The sequence below is a fragment of the Canis lupus genome, chromosome 9 (assembly GCF_048164855.1).
Source record: "Canis lupus baileyi chromosome 9, mCanLup2.hap1, whole genome shotgun sequence".
Classification (NCBI taxonomy): domain Eukaryota; kingdom Metazoa; phylum Chordata; class Mammalia; order Carnivora; family Canidae; genus Canis; species Canis lupus.
The window spans coordinates 63,303,958-63,326,092 of record NC_132846.1 but is presented as its reverse complement, the minus strand read 5'-3'; the positions used below and the strand labels follow the sequence as shown (position 1 = coordinate 63,326,092).

At 34.7% G+C, this 22,135-nt stretch overlaps 1 protein-coding gene across 6 annotated transcripts in view; it reads left to right on the top strand.

The window, feature by feature from the left end:
• RPS6KA5 (ribosomal protein S6 kinase A5) overlaps positions 1–22,135 on the top strand; it is a 171,402-nt gene that overhangs the window by 110,056 nt on the left and 39,211 nt on the right. For 4 of the 6 annotated variants that reach the window (XM_072839685.1, XM_072839684.1, XM_072839686.1 and 1 more), the window contains 2 exons: positions 16,374–16,457; positions 18,393–18,496. In XM_072839685.1, the coding sequence (XP_072695786.1) occupies positions 16,374–16,457; positions 18,393–18,496 (188 nt within the window). Of the gene's footprint in view, positions 1–11,320; positions 11,390–16,373; positions 16,458–18,392; positions 18,497–19,294; positions 19,421–22,135 lie in introns of those variants that run through there. The other 2 variants (XM_072839688.1, XM_072839689.1) reach the window with 2 other exon arrangements.

Below are 22,135 nucleotides of genomic sequence, written 5' to 3'. Positions count from 1 at the left end.
CGTTTGTTGAGTTCCTACTATGAGTCAGTCTGCTAGATATTGGGTATATAATTTTAACATTGAAGACTTAAAGATAATGTTTAAAGGGGGTCTGTTTTTACCTGTTTATTAACAAATAATGTCAAAATGATACATTAATGTCCTATTAGTTACTGTGTACTTACATATGGTATATGCATCCTGTCTTTTCGTAATTTCACATTGAACACTTAAAAATATCACAACAGATTATTAATGTGAGTCTACATATAGCTAACTAAAACTAGAAAAATAATGTCCCCAACATTTAAGATAGAAGTAGCTAAACTAATTATAACATATTGTCTTGGGAGCTATACTTTAAAGGAAAAGCCTATGGATTAGAGACTATTTTCTGTTTTCAGAAAATAGAAAAATACCTTTGCTTAGCTAAGATGATATTATTCATTAATTAATTTTTGGAATATTTTAGTGGCCTTTGTATATAGTGGATAGAACATGTACTGAAGGAAGAGGATCTTTTTCAGTTCTCCACTTTGTGTCTGTGTAACATCGGGCAAGCCACGTAGTCATTATCCATTCTCAGTCTTAGTTTCTTCATCTGTAAAATAATAGCTGTCGTATCTAATGTATAGAATCATCGTATCACACAATAAGTTGATGCTCATGAAAGTATGTTCTAAAGTGTGAAGCAGTAAATATCAGTTTCTGCTTGTAGACATATTGTTTAAATTTTAGATTACTGTGAGCAAAACTAAAATATACAAATGAGAATCTTAAGTTACTCTCCTTTTCTGATTTATAGGAAAGTTTAAATTATGCCTCTCTTTAATAAATGCCTCGTTAATAATATTATCTGCAGTATTCTGCTATTGTGACATACATATCTCAAGATGCCTGGGTGAGGCTCAAGATCCATTAAGAGCATGTTTGCTTTAGGAATCAGATTACTCTCTAAGGCAGCTTTTTATTACTTTTGTCCCCTTCTTGATTGACTCATGACATGTGTTCACAATTCTTTTCATTTGCATATGCTCCTAAGGAATGTAATTAGTTCTCTGTAAATAAATCCTACCAGTCATTCACCAAACCAGTGACTTTGGATAGTTTTAGTTATTTTAGGGTAAACGTTAAGATGGAAGTGTTGGGAAAACAGGAGACCCAGAGACTAGTCAGAACATTTTTCCATTGCCTCAATTTTTCTTCTACTCAAACAGTATTACGCAATATAGGGATGGTAGCACATTAGTTTCAGCCATTTTTTTGTAAAGTTCTGCGAGATATCAGAGTAGATCCCTCACATTTGGATGGGTGGAGGGGAGGGAGACAGCAGGGCTTTGCCCTCAGATGTCTGCCTCACAGGTTTCCTTTATAACCTTTCTTACGGTAGAAATTATTGGCTCTAGTAAGATTTATTGTAATGCTCTTTCTTATTTTAAGGCAGGTTCAATGTACAAGTTCAGTGAGCAAGTTTAATGTAAATGTCATCACAGGGCAAGCAGGAACAACTTTTGAGTGGAGATTGTTTTCAAAGAAACTTCTATTATATATTCCATTTGTTCAAATCAGGTTAAAAGCATATCATTTTTATTTACTTGAAAATTATGTTTAGCAGTCACATTCTATATTAATGTAGAATGTATTAATCTGAAAATAGATCATTTTTTATCTATTTTCCAAGAAAAAATGAAAAATTACTTAAGACCCAAGCCTAACTGTCAGAGACTTTCAAACCCTTTAGGCGAATTTAGCAAAAAATATTCTGAAATATTAACTGACATTACATAAATATGATTAATAAGTGTTTATATCTTCTAATTTCTTTTTACATTTTTTGTTATGAAATATTTAAGCATAATAAAAATATAAAAAATGCTATATAACAAAATCTGTGCACCCACTATTCACATATGCAGTTGTAAACATTTTGCATTTTTCCCCACTCATTTGGCAAATATCAATTTAATGTGTCTGCTGTGATTCATCCAGGCACTGTTCTGTCTGGTGTTGTAATCTAATAATGAACAAAATAGTTAAAAATCCCTCCTCTAGACAGAGAGGCAGCCAATAACTAGTAAATAAGTAAGATATGTATGAAATATGTCAGATAATGGTAAGTTACAAGAAGACAAAGAGAAATAGGGAGTATTAGGGTGAGAAAAGGTTGCATTTTTTTTTTTTTAAGAGAGATGGGGTAAAAGGGCAGAGGAAGAGAATCTTAAGCAGGCTCCATGCCCAGTGCAGAGCCTGACACAGGGTTCAACCTCACAACCCTGAGATCATGACCTGAGCCAAAGTCAAGAGTTCACCCTTAACCCACTGAGCCACCCAGGTGCCTGAAAAAATTGCACTTTTAAATCAGATTCAGGAATGGTTTTGCTGAGAAAGTGACCATTTAGTAGAGACGTGAACGAAGTGAGAGTGTGAGCCATATCGGTATCTGAAGGAAGAGATTTCTAGGCAGAGAGATCAGCTGGTGTGAAAGATCCAGGGTGGGAATATACCCGGGCTATGTGTGGAACAATAAGGATTACAAGTATTAAGTGTTTAGAGTGAGTGAGGCTCAGAGTACCAGGAAGTAAGGGCGCAGGGGTGGTCCTATGGATGAAGGATTGTACAGATCATGCAAGACACTGAAGACTGTTGTAAGGACTGTGGCTTCTTCTAGTGAAATGGGGGCCACTGGAGAGTTTTGAGTAGAGAAATGAGATGATCTGACTTATTTTAGAAGAGTAATTCTGTTTGCCAAGCATGATATTCTTTATAGTGGGACATGTCTAGAGACATGGAGACCCGTTAGGAAACTGTTATACTAATCCTAGCAAGAAATAGTAATGCTTTAGACCATGGGGTGGCAGAGTAAGTTGTAATAAGTAGTAAGATTTTAGATCTATTTTGACATTAGAGATAATGAAATTTCTTGATGATTTGGATGTGGGGTGTGAGAGAGCAAGAGGAATCAAGGGAGCCCTAAGGGTTTTGGCCAGGGTGGCTGAAAGGATGACGTTGCTATCAACTAACATGGGGTGGGCTTCTGATGGAAAGAAAGATTTCAGGTAGGTAGAAGAGTGCATCTGAGCAGCTTGAGTTTGAGATGACTATTAGACTTACAGAGATGTCCGGTAGACAGGAGGAGATCTGAGTCTGCAGTTTGAGGGAGAAGTCTCATCTAGAGATGTAAATTTGGAATTTGCCAGTATAGAGGTAATATTTAAAATTGTGAAAATGGAGAAGAATATCAACACAGTAAGTACAGATAGAAAAGAAAAAGGGACAAAGCTTTGAACCCCGGGCTACTCCAAATAAAAAGAGCAGGAGGTGCCAGCAAAGGAGACCGGGGAAAGGGGAGTGGCAAGCTGAGGAAAAAATAGGTAAGTGTGTTGTCTTAGAAGCCAAGTGAAGAAATGTTTCTAGGATGAACATGATCAACCATGTCAGATACTCTTGTTAGGTCAAATAAAATGAGGACTAGAGATTGAGCATTAGCTCAATTTAAATCTCAGGAGAAAGAGACTGGGAATAGATGTATTGTCCTCCGCAACTAAAGGCAATTCTGGGTTTTCTGTAAAAAGGAATAGTGAAATTGTGTTGGGGAGAATAGCAGAGGATTTGAAGTGGGGTTCAGAGAAGCCTTTTGATTTTAAGGTGGGAGAAATGACAGATGTCATATGCTTGTTGACACATTCCTAGAGAGGAAGTGTAGGGGTCAATATAATAATGATAGAAGAGAAGAGGGAAGATTGCTGGAACGCTGACCTTGGGAGAAGTAAACTCAGTGTACAAGTGGGGAGGTCATCCTTAGCTAATGGCTTGGTCAGTGCATCTTTAGGAAGAAAGAAGGGTCAGTTGGAGGACCCAGATGCATGTGGCTGTTAGGAAGCAGTAGTGGGAGTGATAGAAGGTTTTTTATTTTGTTTTGGTTTCGTTTTTTATTGCTTCTATGTTTTCACTGAAAGTGAGGAAGGAAAAGAAGACATTGGAGTTTGAGGAGAAAGAAAAAGATATAAAATAAGCAGCCACATCCATGGAGAGTGAATGGGTTAGGTAATCAGTGTGTTTGCTGGGCAGCATTAAATGCCCGCTTTGAGGGTCTTGGTCATGGATTTAAAATGAAATTGGTCAACTTGATTCTTTGTTTTACTCCAGCCACATTTAGCTTAACAAGTGCAGGCAAAGAGTAGATGGTGGGTTGAATTTAATTTTATTTTAGTACCTCTACTTCATAGGTATATATCCATAAACTATATTAGTGTTAGCTTATGTTCCTAAAATGTACATAAGTGGCATATCATATGCAAAAGTATTTTATTTGACTTATTTTTAATGTATCCAAGTTGATAAATATGAATCTGTTTCATTCATTTAGCTCCTGTATAATATTCTTATTACTTATCCATTCTCCTGTCGAGATACATTTAGGTTTCTGTGTTTTCTCAGTGTTGCAGGTTTTTCCTGATATTACTGGTTTCTGTAGTTCTTTAAATATTCTATATACCCATCATTTGTAATTATATATTTTCTTTTCCAAGTCTTTCACTTGTTTTTAATGGTATTTTTGCCATCATCAGATTTGACATTTTAATAAAATCAACTTGGTCTTTTCATATTAACATTCTTTGATTATTCAAAAAAAATTGTGGTGAAATACACAAAAAGATTATCACCTAAACTATTTTTTAATATTTTATTTATTTATCCACGAGAGACAGAGAGAGAGAGAGAGAGAAAGAGAGGCAGAGACACAGGCAGAGGGAGAAGCAGGCTCCATGCAGGGAGCCCGACGTGGGACTTGATCCCAGGTCTCCAGGATCACACCCCGGGCCAAAGGTGGCGCCAAACCACTGAGCCACCCAGGCTGCCCCATCTAAACTTTTTTTTTTTTTTTTTTACAGACAATGCTTAGTTTATTTACTGAGAACAGTCCTTACAATAAATAAACCATCTAAACTATTTTTAAGTGAATATCAGTAGTATTAACTATATTCATAGTATTGTGCAACAGGTCTCTAGAATTTTTTTTATCTTGCAAAACTTAACTCTATATCCAATGAACAACAACTTCCCAGTTTCCTCTCCTCCTAGCTCCTGGCAGTCACCATTTGACTTTCTGTTTTTGTGAGTTTGACTACTTTAGATACCTCATATAAGTAGAATCATATAGTATTTATCTTTGTGGCTGGCTTACTTCAGTTAACATAATGTCCTCAAGTTTCATTCATGTTGTAGCATGTGACGGGATTGCCTTCTTTTTCAAGGCTAGATAATATTATAATATACGTATATATCATACTTTATTTATCCATTCATCCGCTAGTGGGTATTTGGGTTACTTCTACCTATTGGCTATTGTGAATAGTGCTGAAGTGAACCTAGGCATACAAATATCTGTTGGAGATAATGCTTTCTGTTCTTTTAGGTATATATCCAGAAATAGGATTGCTGGATCTTATGATTATTTTGTTTTATTTATTTTTCACCATGATAATTTTATTTTTAATTTTTTTGAGGAAAGTCTTTAATGTGTCTTATAGTGGCAACACCATTTTACATTCTCACCATAAGGGTGCAAGGGTCCTGGTTTCTCCACGTCATTGCCTATACTTATTATTTCTGTTATTTTGATAGCAGCCCTCCTAGTAAGTGTGAGCTGGTATTTCATTATAGTTTTTATTTGTGTTTCTCTAATGATGAGTGATGTTGAGCATCTTTTCATATGCTTGTTGGCCATTTGCTTATCATCTTTGGAAGAATGTTGAAATTTTCCTAATTTTTAATCAGATTATTTGCTTTTTTGCTGTTGAGTTTGTAGTTCTTTATATATTTTGGATATTAACCACTTATCAGATGTGTGATTTGTAAATTTTCTCTCCTGTTCTGTAGGTTGTGTTTCCACTTTGTTTTCCCTCCACTTTGTTGTCTTTTCACTGTTTGTCCTTCCACTTTGTTTTAACTTTGATATTGTCCCATTTGTCAGCATTTGTTGCTTATGTTTTTGGTATCATACCCAAGAAATGATTGCCAAATCCAGTGCCATGAAACTTTCCCTCTACTTTTTCTTCTAGGAGTTTTATACTTTAAGGTCTTACATTTAGATCTTTAGTCCATTTTGAGTTCATGTTTGTATTTGGTGTAAAGTAATGGTCCAGCTTCATTCTTTTGCATGCAGCTATCCAATTTTCCCAGCATCATTTGTTGAAGAGACCATCCTTTGCTCATTGCATGGTCTTGACACCTATGTTGAAGATCATTTGACCAAATGCTCTATAAGGTTTATTTCTGGGCTCTCAATTTTGTTCCATCATTCTCTGTGCCTGTCTTAATTTCATTACAAAGCTTTATGGTTTATTTGTAGCTTTGTAATACATTTTTAAATCAGGAAGTGTGAGCCTGCCACCTTTGTTGTTCTTTTTCACGATGGTTTTGGCCATTCAGGGTCCCTTGAGATTTCAATATGAATTTTAATATTTTTTTTATTTTTGCTCAAAAATGCCATAGGGATTTTGATAGGAATTACATTGAATCTCTAGATTACTCTTGGTAGGATGGACATTTTCACAATATTATGTCTTCTAATCCATGAGCCATGGATGTTTTTCCTTTTATTTCTATCTTCTTTAATTCCTTTCAGAATATTTTGTAGTGTTCATTGTCAGGTCTTTGGACTTACTGGCTAAATTAATCCCTAAGCATTTTATTATTCTTGATGCTATTTTTTTTAAAGATTTTTTATTTATTCATGAGAGACAGAGAGAGAGAGAGAGGCAGAGACATAGGCAGAGGGAGAAGCAGGCTCCATGCACGGAGCCTGACATGGGACTCCAATCCCGGGTCTCCAGGATCACGCCTGGGCCGAAGGCGGTGCTAAACCTCTGAGCCACCGGGCTGCCCTCTTGATGCTATTTTATTTATTTATTTATTATTTTTTTAAAAGATTTTTTATTTATTTATTCATAAAGAGACAGAGAGAGGGAGAGAGAGAGAGGCAGAGACAGAGACACAGGCAGAGGGAGAAGCAGGCTCCATGCAGGGAGCCCAACGTGGGACTGGATCCCGGGTCTCCAGGATCACGCCCTAGGCTGCAGGCAGCGCTAAACCGCTGCGCCACCGGGGCTGCCCTTGATGCTATTTTAAATGAGATCTTTTCCCCTTGATTTTTTTTTTTTTTTTAGATTGTTCATTGTTAGTGTAAAGAAGTGTGATTTTTGTATGTTGACCTTGTTTTAATTATTTTTTTTTCTTCATTTTTTGATAGTCACACAGAGAGAGAGAAAGAGAGGCAGAGACACAGGCAGAGGGAGAAGCAGGCTCCATGCACCGGGAGCCCGATGTGGGACTCGATCCCGGGTCTCCAGGATCGCGCCCTGGGCCAAAGGCAGGCGCCAAACCACTGCGCCACCCAGGGATCCCTGTTGACCTTGTATCCTGTAACTTTGCTGTATGTGCTTATTCTAAGTCTTTTGGTATGGATTCTTTAGGGTTCTCTACATGTAAGATTATATCATCTACAAGCAAGATAATTTTATTTCTTCCTTTCAAATTTGGATGTCTTTTTCTTGCCTAACTGCTCCACCTAGGACTTCCAGTGATGTTTTGAATAGAAGTGATAAGAACAGCCTTACTTTTTTGTTCCTGATCTTAGAGGAAAAGCTTTGAGTTTTTCATCATTGAGTATGATGTTTACTGTGGGCATTTCATATATGGCTTTAACTATGTGGAGGTAGTTTCTTTCTATTCCTTCTTTGTTGTTGAGTGGTTTTATCATGAAAGGATGTTGAAGTTTATCAAATGCTTTTTCTATATCAATTGAAGTGATTATGTGGTTTTTGTTCTTCATTCTGTTAATATGGTTTTACATTGATTGACTTTCAAATCTTGAACCATCCTTACATTCCAGGAATAAGCCTCACTTGGTCATATTACATAACCTTTTAATGTGCTATTGAATTTGGTTTGCTAGTATTTCATTGGAATTTTGTATCAGTCTTCATCAGAAATATAAAGTTGTAATTTTCTTGCAGTAGCTCTTGCTTTGGTATCAGGGTAATGCTGGCCTCATCCAATGAGTTTGGAAGTATTCTCTTCAGTTTTTTTGGACTTACTACTTATTTGAATGTTTTTTTTTAGAATTTTCCTATAAGCCATCTGATCCTGAGCTTTTCTAGGGGGAAAGTTTTTGATTGTTGAGTCAATCTCCTTACGGATTATGTGTCTGTTTAGATTTTCTATTTCCTCATAATTCAGTCTTGATAAATTGTATTTTTCTAGGAATTTATCCACTCTAGATTATCCAATTTTATGGTGTATAATTGCTAATAGTAACTTCTTATAATATCATGTTTTATTTCTGATTTTACTTATTTGACGCTTCTCTTTTTTAAAATAAATATAGCTAAGATTTTGTCAGTCTTGTTATTTTCAAAAACCAACTCAGTTTTGTCAAAAATTTTTTCTATTGCTTTTCTATTCTCAGTTTCATTTATTTGTGGTCTGCTTATTTCTTTCCTGATGCTAACTTTTGGCTTAGTTTGTTCTTTTTCTAGTTCCTTGAGGTGTAAAACTGGTTGTTGATTTCTTCGAATTTTTCAAAGCAAAATCTCTTTATCTCCGTGCACATTAAAATTTTAACTTACTAGGAATTAATTTTTGTGTATAAAACAAAATGAGGATCTTATTTTATCTCTTTTTATAGATTAACCTAGTTGACTGAACTATCATTGAATAGTCAGTCTTTCCCCTGATTTAAAAGCAACTTCTGTCATATGCTAAATTCCTGTACAGTCTATTTCCTGTGAGCCCATTTCTATTCCTGTTTCTCTTCTTTCAGTTCCATGGGTCTAGTTGCCTCTCTCTGAATCAAAATAAAAAATATTAAACGCTATGGTTTTTTTAAAGATTTTATTTATTCATGAGAGACAGAGACAGAGAGAGAGAAAGAGGCAGAGACACAGGCAGAGGGAGAAGCAGGCTTCATGCAGGGACCCAGTTGTGGTACTCGATCCCAGGTCTCCAGGATCACACCCTGGGCCGAAGGTAGGTGCTAAACCGCTGAGCCGCCCAGGGATCCCAAAGGCTATGATTTTCTAATAAGTTTTGAATCTGGAAAGGTGAGATCTTTCTCTTCATTTTTATCCTACCATTCTCTCCTCCTTTCATCTGACTCTTCACTATATTCTCTATTCCTGATCTTTCATTCCTCCATGTAAATTATGGAATTGAATTTATATATTAATTTGGAAATAACTGTGAACTTTGGATATTTAATCTTCCTATCAATTAGTATAAATGAATATTCATACTTTCCCATTTATTTAGTTATCTTTTATTTCCTTCAAAGTATTTTATTTCTGTGTAATGCTTTATACTTATAATCATTTCTATTAACTTTATAATTTTTATTCCTATCTACAAAATTAGACTATTTATGACTTTTGAGGCAACACATAGGAATGTTGTTGATCTTGTAAATAGTAATGTTACTGAATTCATACTCCACTAATTTACATATTCACTTGGATTTTTTATATAGATGACTATATTAAAAGAATAAAATCAGAACCACTATGTCAATAATGATGGCTTTATTATATCTTTGTGATTCTTTTTATTTTTATTTTGTGTGTACTTGTGGATGGATGGTTTAGTTTGTCTTCATTGTTCTGCCTACTTTTATTTGTGTGTACTCTTGCTTTTCTACTTCAAGGCAATGTACCTTGGGTTTTACAATTTAGTATGGTATTTACTCTAGGTTTTTGATAGATAAATTATATTCTTAGTTTTTAGTTGTTTACTGACATAAAGAAATTCTTACGGTTTTTCTCTTTAATCACCTAGTGTTTTGAGTTATATTAATAGGATTTTTTCTGTTGAAATACAACAGAATTTGCACCTCTGTAACTATCAGGGTGTATATTTTTTTCCTTTTTTTCCCACTTTATAGGTAAGTGTGAGTAGCTTTTCAAATACTTACATAGTTCTCTAAAAATATTTATAATAACATTTAGGTTTTCAATTTCTTCTTAAGTCAATTTTGGCAAGTTATATTTTTATAGAAAATGAATAAATAAATCTTTAAAAAAAGGTGGGGGGGTAGCCCCGGTGGCGCAGCGGTTCAGTGCCGCCTGCAGCCCAGGGTGTGATCCTGGAGACCCGGGATTGAGTCCCACATTGGGCTCCCTGCATGGAGCCTGCTTCTCTCTCTGCCTGTGTCTCTGCCTCTCTCTCTCTCTCTCTGTGTTTCTCATAAATAAATAAATAAATCTTTAAAAAAAAAAAAGAAAATGATATATGTTGTCTTTTTAAAGTTGTTTGGCATCATGTTGTTCATAGAATTCACTTATTTTTTAATCTCTATTGTGAGTGTAGTAATGTTTCCTGTTAAATTACTAATATTATTGATCTGTAACTTTCCTCCTTTATCTCTGGGTCAGTTTGCTAGAAATTTGCCCATTAGTCTTTTCCAAGAAATAACTTTTGTCAAGCTCCTCATTTTTTCTATTTATTTGATTATGTTCCTTTATTACTTTGTTTCTTTTACTTTTTGGAGTTTTTCTTCGGTATGCCTTTTCTAAACTTTTGAGTTGGACCTCCAGCTCACTAATATTTAATTTTTAATGAAACCAAATTTCTAAGAACAGCTTTAGATATATCTCACAGGTTCTAACATATGGCATGTTTATTATTATTCTAATAGTCTAATATTTGTTGTGTGGTTTTTTTGGGCCATGAATTACTTAGAAATAGATTTTTAGGTTTTCAAATATATAGGATTTTTTGGTTGTCTTTTTGTAAATGAGTTCTAATTTTATTGCTTTCTGTTTGGAGAACAAACTATATATGATTTTCTTTATGTGGACTTTATATTTGCATTGTGACCTATTACATGGTTAATTTCTGTAAATATGACATGTATACCTGAAATGATTGTGTATTCTCTGTTATATAAAGTTTTGTGTATTCTCATAAACATCATACAAATCTTCTATAGCTTCACTAATTATTTTCCTGCTTGATTGTTCAGTTTTAAAAGAGATATGTTAAAATGCTCATTACAGTTGTGGATTTGTCCATTTCTACTTGAAGATCTCTCCATTTTTGCTTTATATAGTTAAAGACTTTTCAAAAAATATTGAGGGTATTCAGGTTTGGAATAGTATTATTTCCCTAGTGAAATGTTCCTTTTATTATTACATAATGACTCTCCCTAATTTTAATAATCCTTTTTGCCTTAAAGTTTATTTTCCTGCTATTAATAAAAATACTCCAGCTTTCTGTTGGTTAGGCTGGTCTGATATATCTTTTTCCATCTCTTTACTTTCAATATTTCTTTGTCATTATGTTTTAGGTGTGCCTTTTGTAAATAACATATAGCTGGATTTTGTTTTTGATCCAGAGAGTTTCTATCTTTTAACTGGTGAGTTAAATCTGTATATTATGATTACTGATATATTTTTTACTTATTTCTCTTATCTTGCTATGTGTTTCTCTTTATCATAATTTCTCTTTGCTTTTCCCCCTCCTTTCCTATTTAGATTATTAGGATTTCTTTATTTCATTTCTCCCTAATGGTCTAGAAGTTATATATACTCTATTTTTATTCTTTTAGTGGTTATTACCCAGAAATTTTTAACTTATATTATGTCTGTAATTGTTATGACCACTACAAGAACGTAGAATGTGTTAACTTCAATTATCCATCTCATTTTCTGTGTCATTATTACTTATTATTTAGTCTCACGTTGTGTTATATTCCCCAATTTAATCATTCTGTAATTTTCATTTTATAAATTCAGTACTTGCTTCTGTTTTCTCTCATGTTTATCTGTTTTCTCTGTTCACTTTAGCTTCCTACAACTTAACTCTTTTCTTGTGAGTTCAATTTATTTCTGAAGTACATCCTTCAGATGTCTTTTTAACAACAATTAATGAATAATAAACTCTCTCTGACTTAAAATGCCTTATTTTGCACTGCATATTCATTGTTAATGTAGCTGTCGTAGATATATCTATTATATAGACTGGTGTATCTTTTTATTTTGAAATAAAACATATATAAAAACAAAAGCAAAATAAATATACAGATTAGGGGATTGTTATAAGCCAAACACTTCTTAACCATCTCTCAAGTTAAGAAATAGGAATTTGCCACCCGTGAATATATTTTTATTTAGTTTCCTTGGGACTTTTGCAATATATTCTCAAATGTATCTTCTAGTTTACAGATTCTCTCTTTAGTTGTGTCTACTCTGTTTAATCAGTCTGGTTTTCATTACTCTATTTTTTTCATTTATATAGTTCTGTTTGCTTTTTCATATCTTTCTAATCTTCCCTATGGTTTTCCTTAATGTCTTTCATCTTTTATAAAATATCAATCTTTTATAGATTGTTGTTCTAGTATTTCAGATAATTCTTGTGTTTGGTTTGGGGAGTCCAGTTCACTTAGTAATTTTGAGATTCCAGGGCTGTGTGTACATGAACCCTGGTCCAGCTAGGTTGCGGAAATTTCTCTGGTTCTGTTGTGTGTTCCAGAGTAGCACCATGTTGACCAGATTTTCTCACTTGCCCATACTATGGAGAGAGTAAATTCAGGCCCCAAATCTCCAAGAGGCATAAGCCTTGGGATTTGATTTCACAAGGGGAAATATTTATGTGTTTGTTTTCTAAGATAAGACCTTCCCTTTGTGCAGCTACCACAAAGCATAGGTCATATGCCTACCTCACTGGTTTTCTGCACTCTCTTCATGGCTGGCATCTAGGGATTCCCTTCTTTCTTGTGGGCACAGTCATAGATGATTAACAGTGCTATATTAACTTCGTTTAAAAATCAAACATTTCTAGATATTTGTTGTGATATTTGTAAAATTAGGATAGGGAAAAAATACAGATGGAAAGTAAGTTTATATTTAACTTACAAATTTATCATAAGCAAATAAGATCAGAATAAAACATTGGCAAATAAAAGGTAGGAATGATTTAATCTAGTATTTATTGAAAAATGCTTAAGAATTTGACAGTTGAGTTTGTATTTGGATTCTTCCTTGGAAGGAAATCATTTTTTTGTCCAGTGCTATCTGATCTTTCTCTCTAAGGAACAGTGAAACCTCCTTGATCAGCTGATCACTTAGCACACAAGAATACTCTGTATTATCTGCCAGGATGGCACACACACACCACTTTTACCATTTTTATGTTCAAGGAAATTCTTGAATAATCTTTCACAATCTTTTAACATTCACAATCTTTTGATTCTGTGCTAGCTTTGATCAGTAATGTTGTGTATAAAGTAGTGTGGATTTAAATGCTAAATAGGTTGATTGCCTTGCCTCCTTGAGAAGAATGTTACCATAAAGATATATTGAACAAATGATAAACAATAGAATTTAGCTATATAATCCTATCCTTTTTATATCATAGTTCATACAACATTACCTAGAAAGCTTTCCTGCTCCCACTACTCACCTTCCCCTCTCATACCTCATCAGTTCATCTTCTTGGTAGAATTATTTGAAAGTCATGCAGTATTCAGTCCAGATGACATGCATCTTCCTTGGCAGAGAAACACAAACTGGAAAGTAAACTAGGGATAGATTTACAAATAAAGGATAAATTCTTGGAAAATCAAGGCTGATACACTATAAGTTAAAACCCAGAGGGAGTAGCACTTCCACTAGGGCAGAGGAAGAGGAAGCAGATACAGAATTGCAAGAGGCTAAAATGGCAATGTTTTAAAGTAACACAGAAATGTAAGAAATGCTTTGTTCACTATTATTTCTCAGTAACAGGAATTTCCCAACTCTTAAGCTTTAATTTTTCTATCTCCTGGAATTTCAGTCAAATAGATATTTACTAATATAGATACTACCTGCTCCCTTCCACCACCTCCACCCGAAAAACCACAGCAAACAAACACAAAACAGAAGCTAAAGTGAATTAAAAGGAAGCTTAAGGGACGTCCAGGTGGCTCAGTGGTTGAGCACCTGACTTTGGCTCAGGGCATGATCCCGGGGTCCTGGGATCAAGTCCCATGTTGGGCTCCCTGCGTGGAGCCTGCTTCTCCCTCTCCCTATATCTCTGCCTCTCTCTCTGGGTCTCTCATGAATAAATAAATAAATAAAATCTTTTAAAAAAAAAGAAAAACATCTTTAAATTTCTTAGGAAATTTCAAAAGTAATATAAATCATTTATAATTTCATACCCAGTACAAGAGCTCAAAAATCACACAGAGAAGTTGGACAATATCTCTTTGTGACTTACTGTGGTTCTCAGCTTTCCCCTCTGTTGAGACAATCAAGAACTGAGCTGCATAGTTTTCTTTGTCAGAGAACAGAAGACATGGGAATTGGTAGTGACTATCAGACCTTTCTAGTAATTGGTAAGATCTATGTGTTTCATGCCCTCTTTACACTAAACATATGAATATCCAGTATTTTGAAGAAGAGGGTACATACTTCCATGATCCTCAGCTTGTAAAGTTTAATCATTGTCTCATACTTACAAGGAAATATGTATAATTTCAAAATAGTTTGTGACATGGAGCTGCCTGTAGATGGAAGTGAAAGTTTATATTTGCTAAAAAAAAAAAAAAAAAGACTAGTTTTCTAAATAAATAAAATCTAGAGAAGCTATCAATCAAAACTCATTGTCTTTTTACTCCTAAACCAGTTTGGAGAATTATTTTTATTTTTTTCAGTATATCTAAACTTGATTTAGGATATAATGTTTTAAAGGTATCTTTTAAAGATGAGATCAAATAATAAATACTGTGACTTAGTAATTTTCATGATTCTGTACATCAGCAACACAGTGATTTTTACTTATCCAAAAAAAAGTCTATGGCATAATAAATAGTATATTAGCTTAAAAAAACTGGTTTTATGAAGTTTGGGGGTTTTTTGAAAGTAATTTTGTAGTATTTTTAATAATTCAGTAAATAGATGAATGCTTCCCAATATACACATTTTTTCTAAGCATGTCTAATAAAGTTATTATTCATTACTTTTTATTTGGAAATTAAACGGAATCAATTTTATTTAGCTTCATTTTTTCCAGTAGTTTGATACAAAATTACCACTTGGTACTGAAATGATGAAGCAGAGAGATAATGGCATTTAACATATGGTTTATATTAGCTATTCAATAACATTCTGCTAGGTAACAAAAAAGATTTTATGCAGATATAAGCATAAGTAAATTCTTTTAGTTTCTAGGGACTAGTAATGTTTCAGCATGTGTAGCATAAAAAGAAAGAAATGAATTATGTAACATTAATTATATTATCATTATATAACATATATATTATAGTTAAGTAATTTTAATACATTTGTTACCAAAATGTTTAAATAAATTTATTATATTTATTTTCTCTGGCTTAACTTTCCCTTAATAAAGTAAAGGTCTTCTACTTAATTCTATAACATTGCTAGAGTAGTGTTCTTTACTTTTGAAATTGGTAAATTAGGGGAATTTGTATTTTTCTTAAAACTTTGCTGGTGGAAGAAGAGTAAAGTGTAAATTGAAAAGTTTCCATTAAAGTAATTTTGTAAAATATTTTGATGGCACCAAAGTGCCTTAAAAAGCTTCAGATACAGCCATATGAATGTATCTTGTTAAAGAGGAATTCTTTTTTCCCTATTTAATGTATCTGTATAATAATTTAGATATATACTCTCCTTTGTTTCATTGAGATGAGTCATATGACACATCATTTAAAAATTCAGATTTTTAAATCTAGACCTTTTTAAAGCTCTACAAAAGAGACACAACTGCTTTAAGAGAGTCTTTATAAAAAACAAATTTGCTCATTATTTCTAAACATATGATTGGCAGTGCCAAATCTAAACAAAATAAGGTAGGAAAAACTTTGGGGGGTCATTTTTCATGTTTGGGTTCCCTATCCCCCTTCTTAGGATTTGGTCTCTTTTTTCCCTTAATGTTTCCCAGTGTTTTCCCAATCTTGCCTATCTGGAAATAAAGTACTAACATATTAGACAGGCCCTATAACTCAACTAGGACAGTTTCGAAGTTTACAAAAAGAGTGGTATGAGAAACCAGTAATTGAAATACACGCACATACTGAAAAAAAAGCAATGAATGGGTGGGTGGATGGGTGGATGGATGGGTGGGTGGGTGGGTAGATGGATGGGTGGAAGGACAGGTGTGTGGATGGACGGGTGAGTGGCTGGATGGATAGATGGATGGGAGGATGTCAGTCATGGGAAGGACTCATAGACAGGACTCACTGTATAAGGGGTGGTGTGTCCTAGTGGAAGGGGATAGTCTGTCAAGTGGATTCTACCACTGCTTTTCTACTGGGGTGTATCTCAACCACTAACAGGTAATACTTTTTTTTGTCACTTTTGTGGTTTGAAATCAAATGCCTTTTTGTTTGACTGTTTAAGGCTGAAAGAGCATATTCCTTTTGTGGGACTATTGAATACATGGCACCGGATATTGTCAGAGGGGGAGATTCAGGACATGACAAGGTATGTTCTACACTTCCTTACAGCTCTGTAATATGTATTAGAACTTAGTTAATACCCTAAGTCCAATCTTTTCAATAGAGCCGTTGTTCTGGTATTGTCTTACCTTCATTGTTTTCTCTCCTTTGCTTTGCATACGTGAACACATGATACCTAGTGTTTTAGAGGAAAAAGATAGACTGTGTTGATTACCTCTTCAACAGAAATAAGCATTGTAACAATCCTTGGAGAAAGAAAAAAATCCTACACTCAAGATAGTCCAAGTTTGTTTTCCTCAGCCCTCTGTAAATGAAGACTGTAGAAGAAGCGTCTTAAGTAGTTTTGTTATAAAATCTAGGACACATATATTTTCTTATTATATTAAAAGGTACAGTGCCATCTCAGTGCTTTTGCTGTATGAATAACTTTCCCCAAAAAAGGAATTTTGACTACTTTTTGTTCTTCATCTTCCCCTTGCCCTCATCCCCTTTCAAAATCCCACATATTCAGCCCAGATATCTTAAGTGTAGAGAATCTTTGGTCTCCTTATTAATGACTAATCAAATATTTATTTTTTAAAATATTTTATTTAAATTCAATTTGCCAACATATAGTATATCACCCAGTGCTCATCCCAATTATATATTTAAAGCCTGTTCTTCAAGTTGGTGTGGTATTGGTTTCAGGCTGTATGATTAGGAATCTGATTGTTGATCTGTATCATCTTAAGAGCTGGCTTCAAATGCAACCACAAAACATTCTGAGGATCCTGACTTAGAGGGCAGTAAAACTGCTCGTAAAAAGAAAATAACTGAATTGCTGGTTTCATTTGCTCCATGGTATTCTTTGAAACTACTGTCCACAACAGTTTGTTAGGAATTTATAACTGTTAAAATTTGAAAATTACCTTCTAAGACCTAATGTAATCAACTTTAGGGACAAAAATCTTATAGAACCTCCTACAACTCCTGCATATCTGAGGTCCAGGATATAGCTAGTCAATAAATACTCTTTCCTGTTCACAGAACACTTTGATGTCTTTGAGTTAATTAAATGTGACACAATATGCAAAGTGCTTATTAGTGTACTTGGCTTTACACTGTTCCTTTTACAGTTGCAGTCTGTCTGATTATGTTTTATATGTGATGCTTATGTATTTTCTTTGAAATGGCTCTAAGTTCATAAATTTCGCATTGTCTCTCTGAAACCTTTGTCCTGAAATTTGGAAGCAGGGTTAAAAATTTTAGCATCCAGTTAATATCTTATTGATAGAAGCTTATGTACTCAACAGATACTGAAATCTTGATTTGCCTAATTATAAAATAACTAATTTTCAATATATCAGGATTCTTTAAATTATGTATAATTTACTATGCTCTCAGTTCAGGTAACTATATTTATAAGTTGGTTTCCAATTCAGATCTCATTTTATTTTATATTATTTTAAGTATCTTCATGCTTCCCCGAACCAAGAGTCACACAAATGAAGATATACTGATAGTTTCTGTAAGAAGAATTGTTTTAAGTGGTTCTGAAAATATAATACTTTTAGAAGGGATTTTTAAAAATTTTTGTCCTTTAAGTTCAAGGAATTTCATAATATTTATTGAACCTAAATAATAAAAATGCAGAGTGCTCCCTTTTTTTCCTATCGTAAGTCTAAAGGTTTTACTTAAAAATTTAAATTATGTATTTAAAAATTAACCAAAGTAAAACCATTACTTAATGATTTAGGAAATAATGAAAACACTTTCAGCCCCTTGATTGACTTTGCTGTGTTTAAATTCTACCCTGAGAATACTTGGGATATTTGTTTCTAAATGTCTTTCTTGCACGTGCTTCATTTAATACTTACACAGAAAGCTAGATACAAAATCTTTTTGTTAAAATATTTTTCAAACATGTAGTTTTATTCTGTTCATTTTACTTTCTTATAGAAATGACATTATTGTTTTATAGGCAGTTGACTGGTGGAGTTTAGGTGTTCTAATGTATGAGTTACTAACTGGAGCATCTCCTTTCACTGTCGATGGCGAGAAAAATTCCCAAGCTGAGATATCTAGGTAAGACTTAACAAAATAAAATAAATGTATTGTTTTCCCAAAGGAACTTATCAAATTTCTGAAATTAAGGCTGATAGAAAAGATAATTTTTTAAATGAGGATAGACAAAATAGTGTTCAAATGGTAAATTTCCGTTTATATTCATATAGAATGTAGATATATAACATTTACATTTCTTTATATTTTATACGCCTATTTAGATCTTAATTCTTCTCATAAGGATAGTGTCAAAATGTTTGTGTGCTCCAAAGCACTTCTTATATTGTCTTTACCTAGTACATCGCATATTGAGAAGTGTCTTTGTTGGACACTTTTTTCCCACTGTATGCTGAATGTAAGTCCTTTGCAAATAAAGAAACAGTAGTGATATTTTCAACTCATGGATATATAGGCTCAATAGAAGCAAACACCATAAAATCACCTCCTGTAGGATATCGTAGTAGCATTATCCTATTCTTTTCTTCATAGCAGCTGTCACAATTGCAGTGTTACATTTGTGTTCATAGTTATTTGATTAAGTCTATCCCACTAGATTGTAAGCTCTGTGAGAGCAAGGAGCACGTCTGGCTTTGATCTTCAGGGCAGTGTGTTCATGTTCCAGCACAGTGCTTACCATGCAGAACTCCATAAATATTTTTGGAATGAAATGAGTTAATGAACAAATAAACAAACAGTGTTAAAACATTATACTAATTACTAGTTATGTTTTTGTCCTGTTTTTACTTGAATTTTGTAACTCTGAGAACAGATTTGACATTAAAAATTAAAAATTGAGACTTCCACTTCTTACCAAGATGGAATAACAGGGACTGGATTAACTTTCCTGCCTGAAACAGTTTTTAAAATGAGCCAAATACATGAAACACCAGTATTGAAGACACTGAACATCTAGCAGTGAAGGCCAGTGAAACGAAAATCAACGAGGTGAGCCCTCTGATTGCCCAGCTGACAGCCTTAGAGAGTAGCCAAGCTGCAGGGCAGGGAGGGGATGCGTAGGCAGAGTTGAGGTTGATCTAGGATTCTGGGAAGCCCCAGGCAGCTAGCGCTTGCAGGGCAGAGTCAGAGAGAGAGGTTTGGAGACTTGCAGAAGGTACCCCCTATGGTATTCGATGAAGGTACTGATAAGCACACCTGTGTGAGAGAGCTGCTCAGGATAGTTCAGATGTGATTTCTCTCTAAACTGATCTCTAGATTCAACACAATCCCAACCCCAAGTAGGCTTTGGTTTTCCCGTAGGAGTTGACAACCTAAATTCATAGAGGTACACGGAAGACCTAGAATAGTCAAATCGCCTTTGAAAAAGTAGACCAAAGTTGATTTCTGGGCTTATAAGCTACAATAATTAAGACACTGGGGTGTTCATATCAAGATAGACAAATCATCAATGAACTAGAATAGAAAGCCCAGAAACTGTTTAGATAGAGACAGAGGCAACTGGTTTTGTTTTTGTTTTTACAAAGGTGCAAAGTCAGTTTGGTGGAGAAAACATAGTCTTTTCAACAAATGCTAGAACCACTGTCATATGGGGAGAAGAAATAAACTTCAATAAATACTTCAAAGAAAAATTAAAAATAAATCATAGACCTAAATGTAAAATCTAAAACTACAACATTTCTGGAAGAAAACATAAAGGAAAATCTTTGTGACCTTGGGTTAGGCAAAGATTTCTTAGATACAACACCAAAAGTGCAGTCCATAAAAGAAAACACTGGTGAATTGGACTTCATCAAAAGTACGTGCACTCTTTGAAGGAAACCAAGAGAGTGGAGAGACAAGCCACAGACTGGGAGAAAATGGCAGATCCTGCATTTGATAGAGGACTGGTGTCCAGAATACATAAGGAAGTATCAAAATTCAAGGGGGGAAACATTCTCCCCTTGAAAACTTCTCAAAATTCTCCATTTTGAGAAATGGGCAAAAGATTTTAACAGCTCACCAGAGAAGATCTATGAGTGGCAAATAAGCACGTGAAAAGATGACCAACATCATTAGTCTTTAGGGAAATGCAGACTAAACCACAGTGGAGATGCCACTGTGTACTCACTGGAGTGGCTACAAATAAAGAGCCGGACTGTGGCAGGGTTCTCTAGAGGAACAAAACCATTCGGGTTTATGTATGTAGAGCCAGCACCAGAACTCTCTTCTATATATAAATTTATTTATTTTGTTGTATTATAAGGAATATAATAACCATATATATTTATATATATATAAATGTATTACAAGGAATTGGCTCACATGATTATGGATTCTCAGAAGTCCTAGGATCTGCCACTTGCAAGCCAGAGACCCAGTCCTGAGAATAAGAGGAACCTGTGGGTATAAATCTCAGTCTAATGGCAGAAGACCAGCATCCTTTATTAAGCTGGCAGACAGCAAGGGTGGAATCCTCTCTTCCTCTGCTTTTTTTTTTTTTTTTCCCCTATTCAGGCCCTCAAGGGATTAGTTGTAGCCTACCCAGCGGGAAGAGGATTCTACTTTACTGAGTCCACCAATTCAGATGTTAATTTCATTGGGAAACACCCTCACAGACCCACCCAGAAGCAGTGTTAAATTTGGGCAACCTTTAGCCCAGTCAGGTGACACTGCAGATTAACCATCATAAATCCACCCCTTGTCAGTTTGGCAGCCAAGCACATCTCCTTAAATTGTATTTAATCTCCAAATAAAAACAATAACAAGGTCATAATTATACCAAACATGATATTCCTATCCTGCATACAATAGGAAATGCCCCAACCCCTTACATAAAAAATTAAGAATACTTAATGCCATGATATAAAGTCAACACATCTTACATAATAAAGGAATAAGAGAGGAAAGACATTGTAATATATTAAAATGATTTATGCACACATATTTCTACACAGGTATATTCGTAACAAAATACGGAGGAAATACAGCGATTTCTGTAATGGTTTTGGGATCGTGGGTGGTATTTATAACTACCTTCTTCCGCTACCCGCTCTGTATTCCCTTTGTCTTCAGCAAGTACCTTGTGGAATGATCCAGTCAGTCATTCCTGAAGAATCTGGGCCTTTAGTTCTCCTGCCTGGATTGGGTTGTTAGAGTTTTCAGTTGACCTTAATCACAGGACATGGTAATACTAGTAGATACTCTAAGGGATCTGCTGTATTTCTGGCACTCTTCCTTACTTTCAGTGTGGAGTAAGTAGTCTAATTTCCCCTCGGTGGTGAGGATCCATCACCCCAGCCGGCACCAGAACTCCCTTCTTTGCCTATTGATTCAGGAGGTGACCCCAAAGTGGCTGGGTGGCTGTCTTAATTTCCAACTCAATGGACTCATTTATTGTTTGTCTCTTGGTGGATGCATTCCTTTGCCTAGAACTAAGACTTCTAGGCTAGCACAGCATAAAGTCATGGGAACAGGAAGCAAACATTTTGCCAGGGAGTCACTGGGGAGTAATAGTGAGTGGTGCAACTCTCAACTCCACCTCATGATTTCTGGGTCTGTGAATCCTGGTATGGGAGAAACAGCACCATGCATTGGATGTGGATTCAGAGCATTTACAGCCTCCTGGAGAACCTTGCTAGAGCCCTGCAACATTTTGTTGCCTAGCTAACACTGTAACTGTCTCTTCAAAAAGCCATTCCACTGTCCTGTCAAGCCAGCTACTTC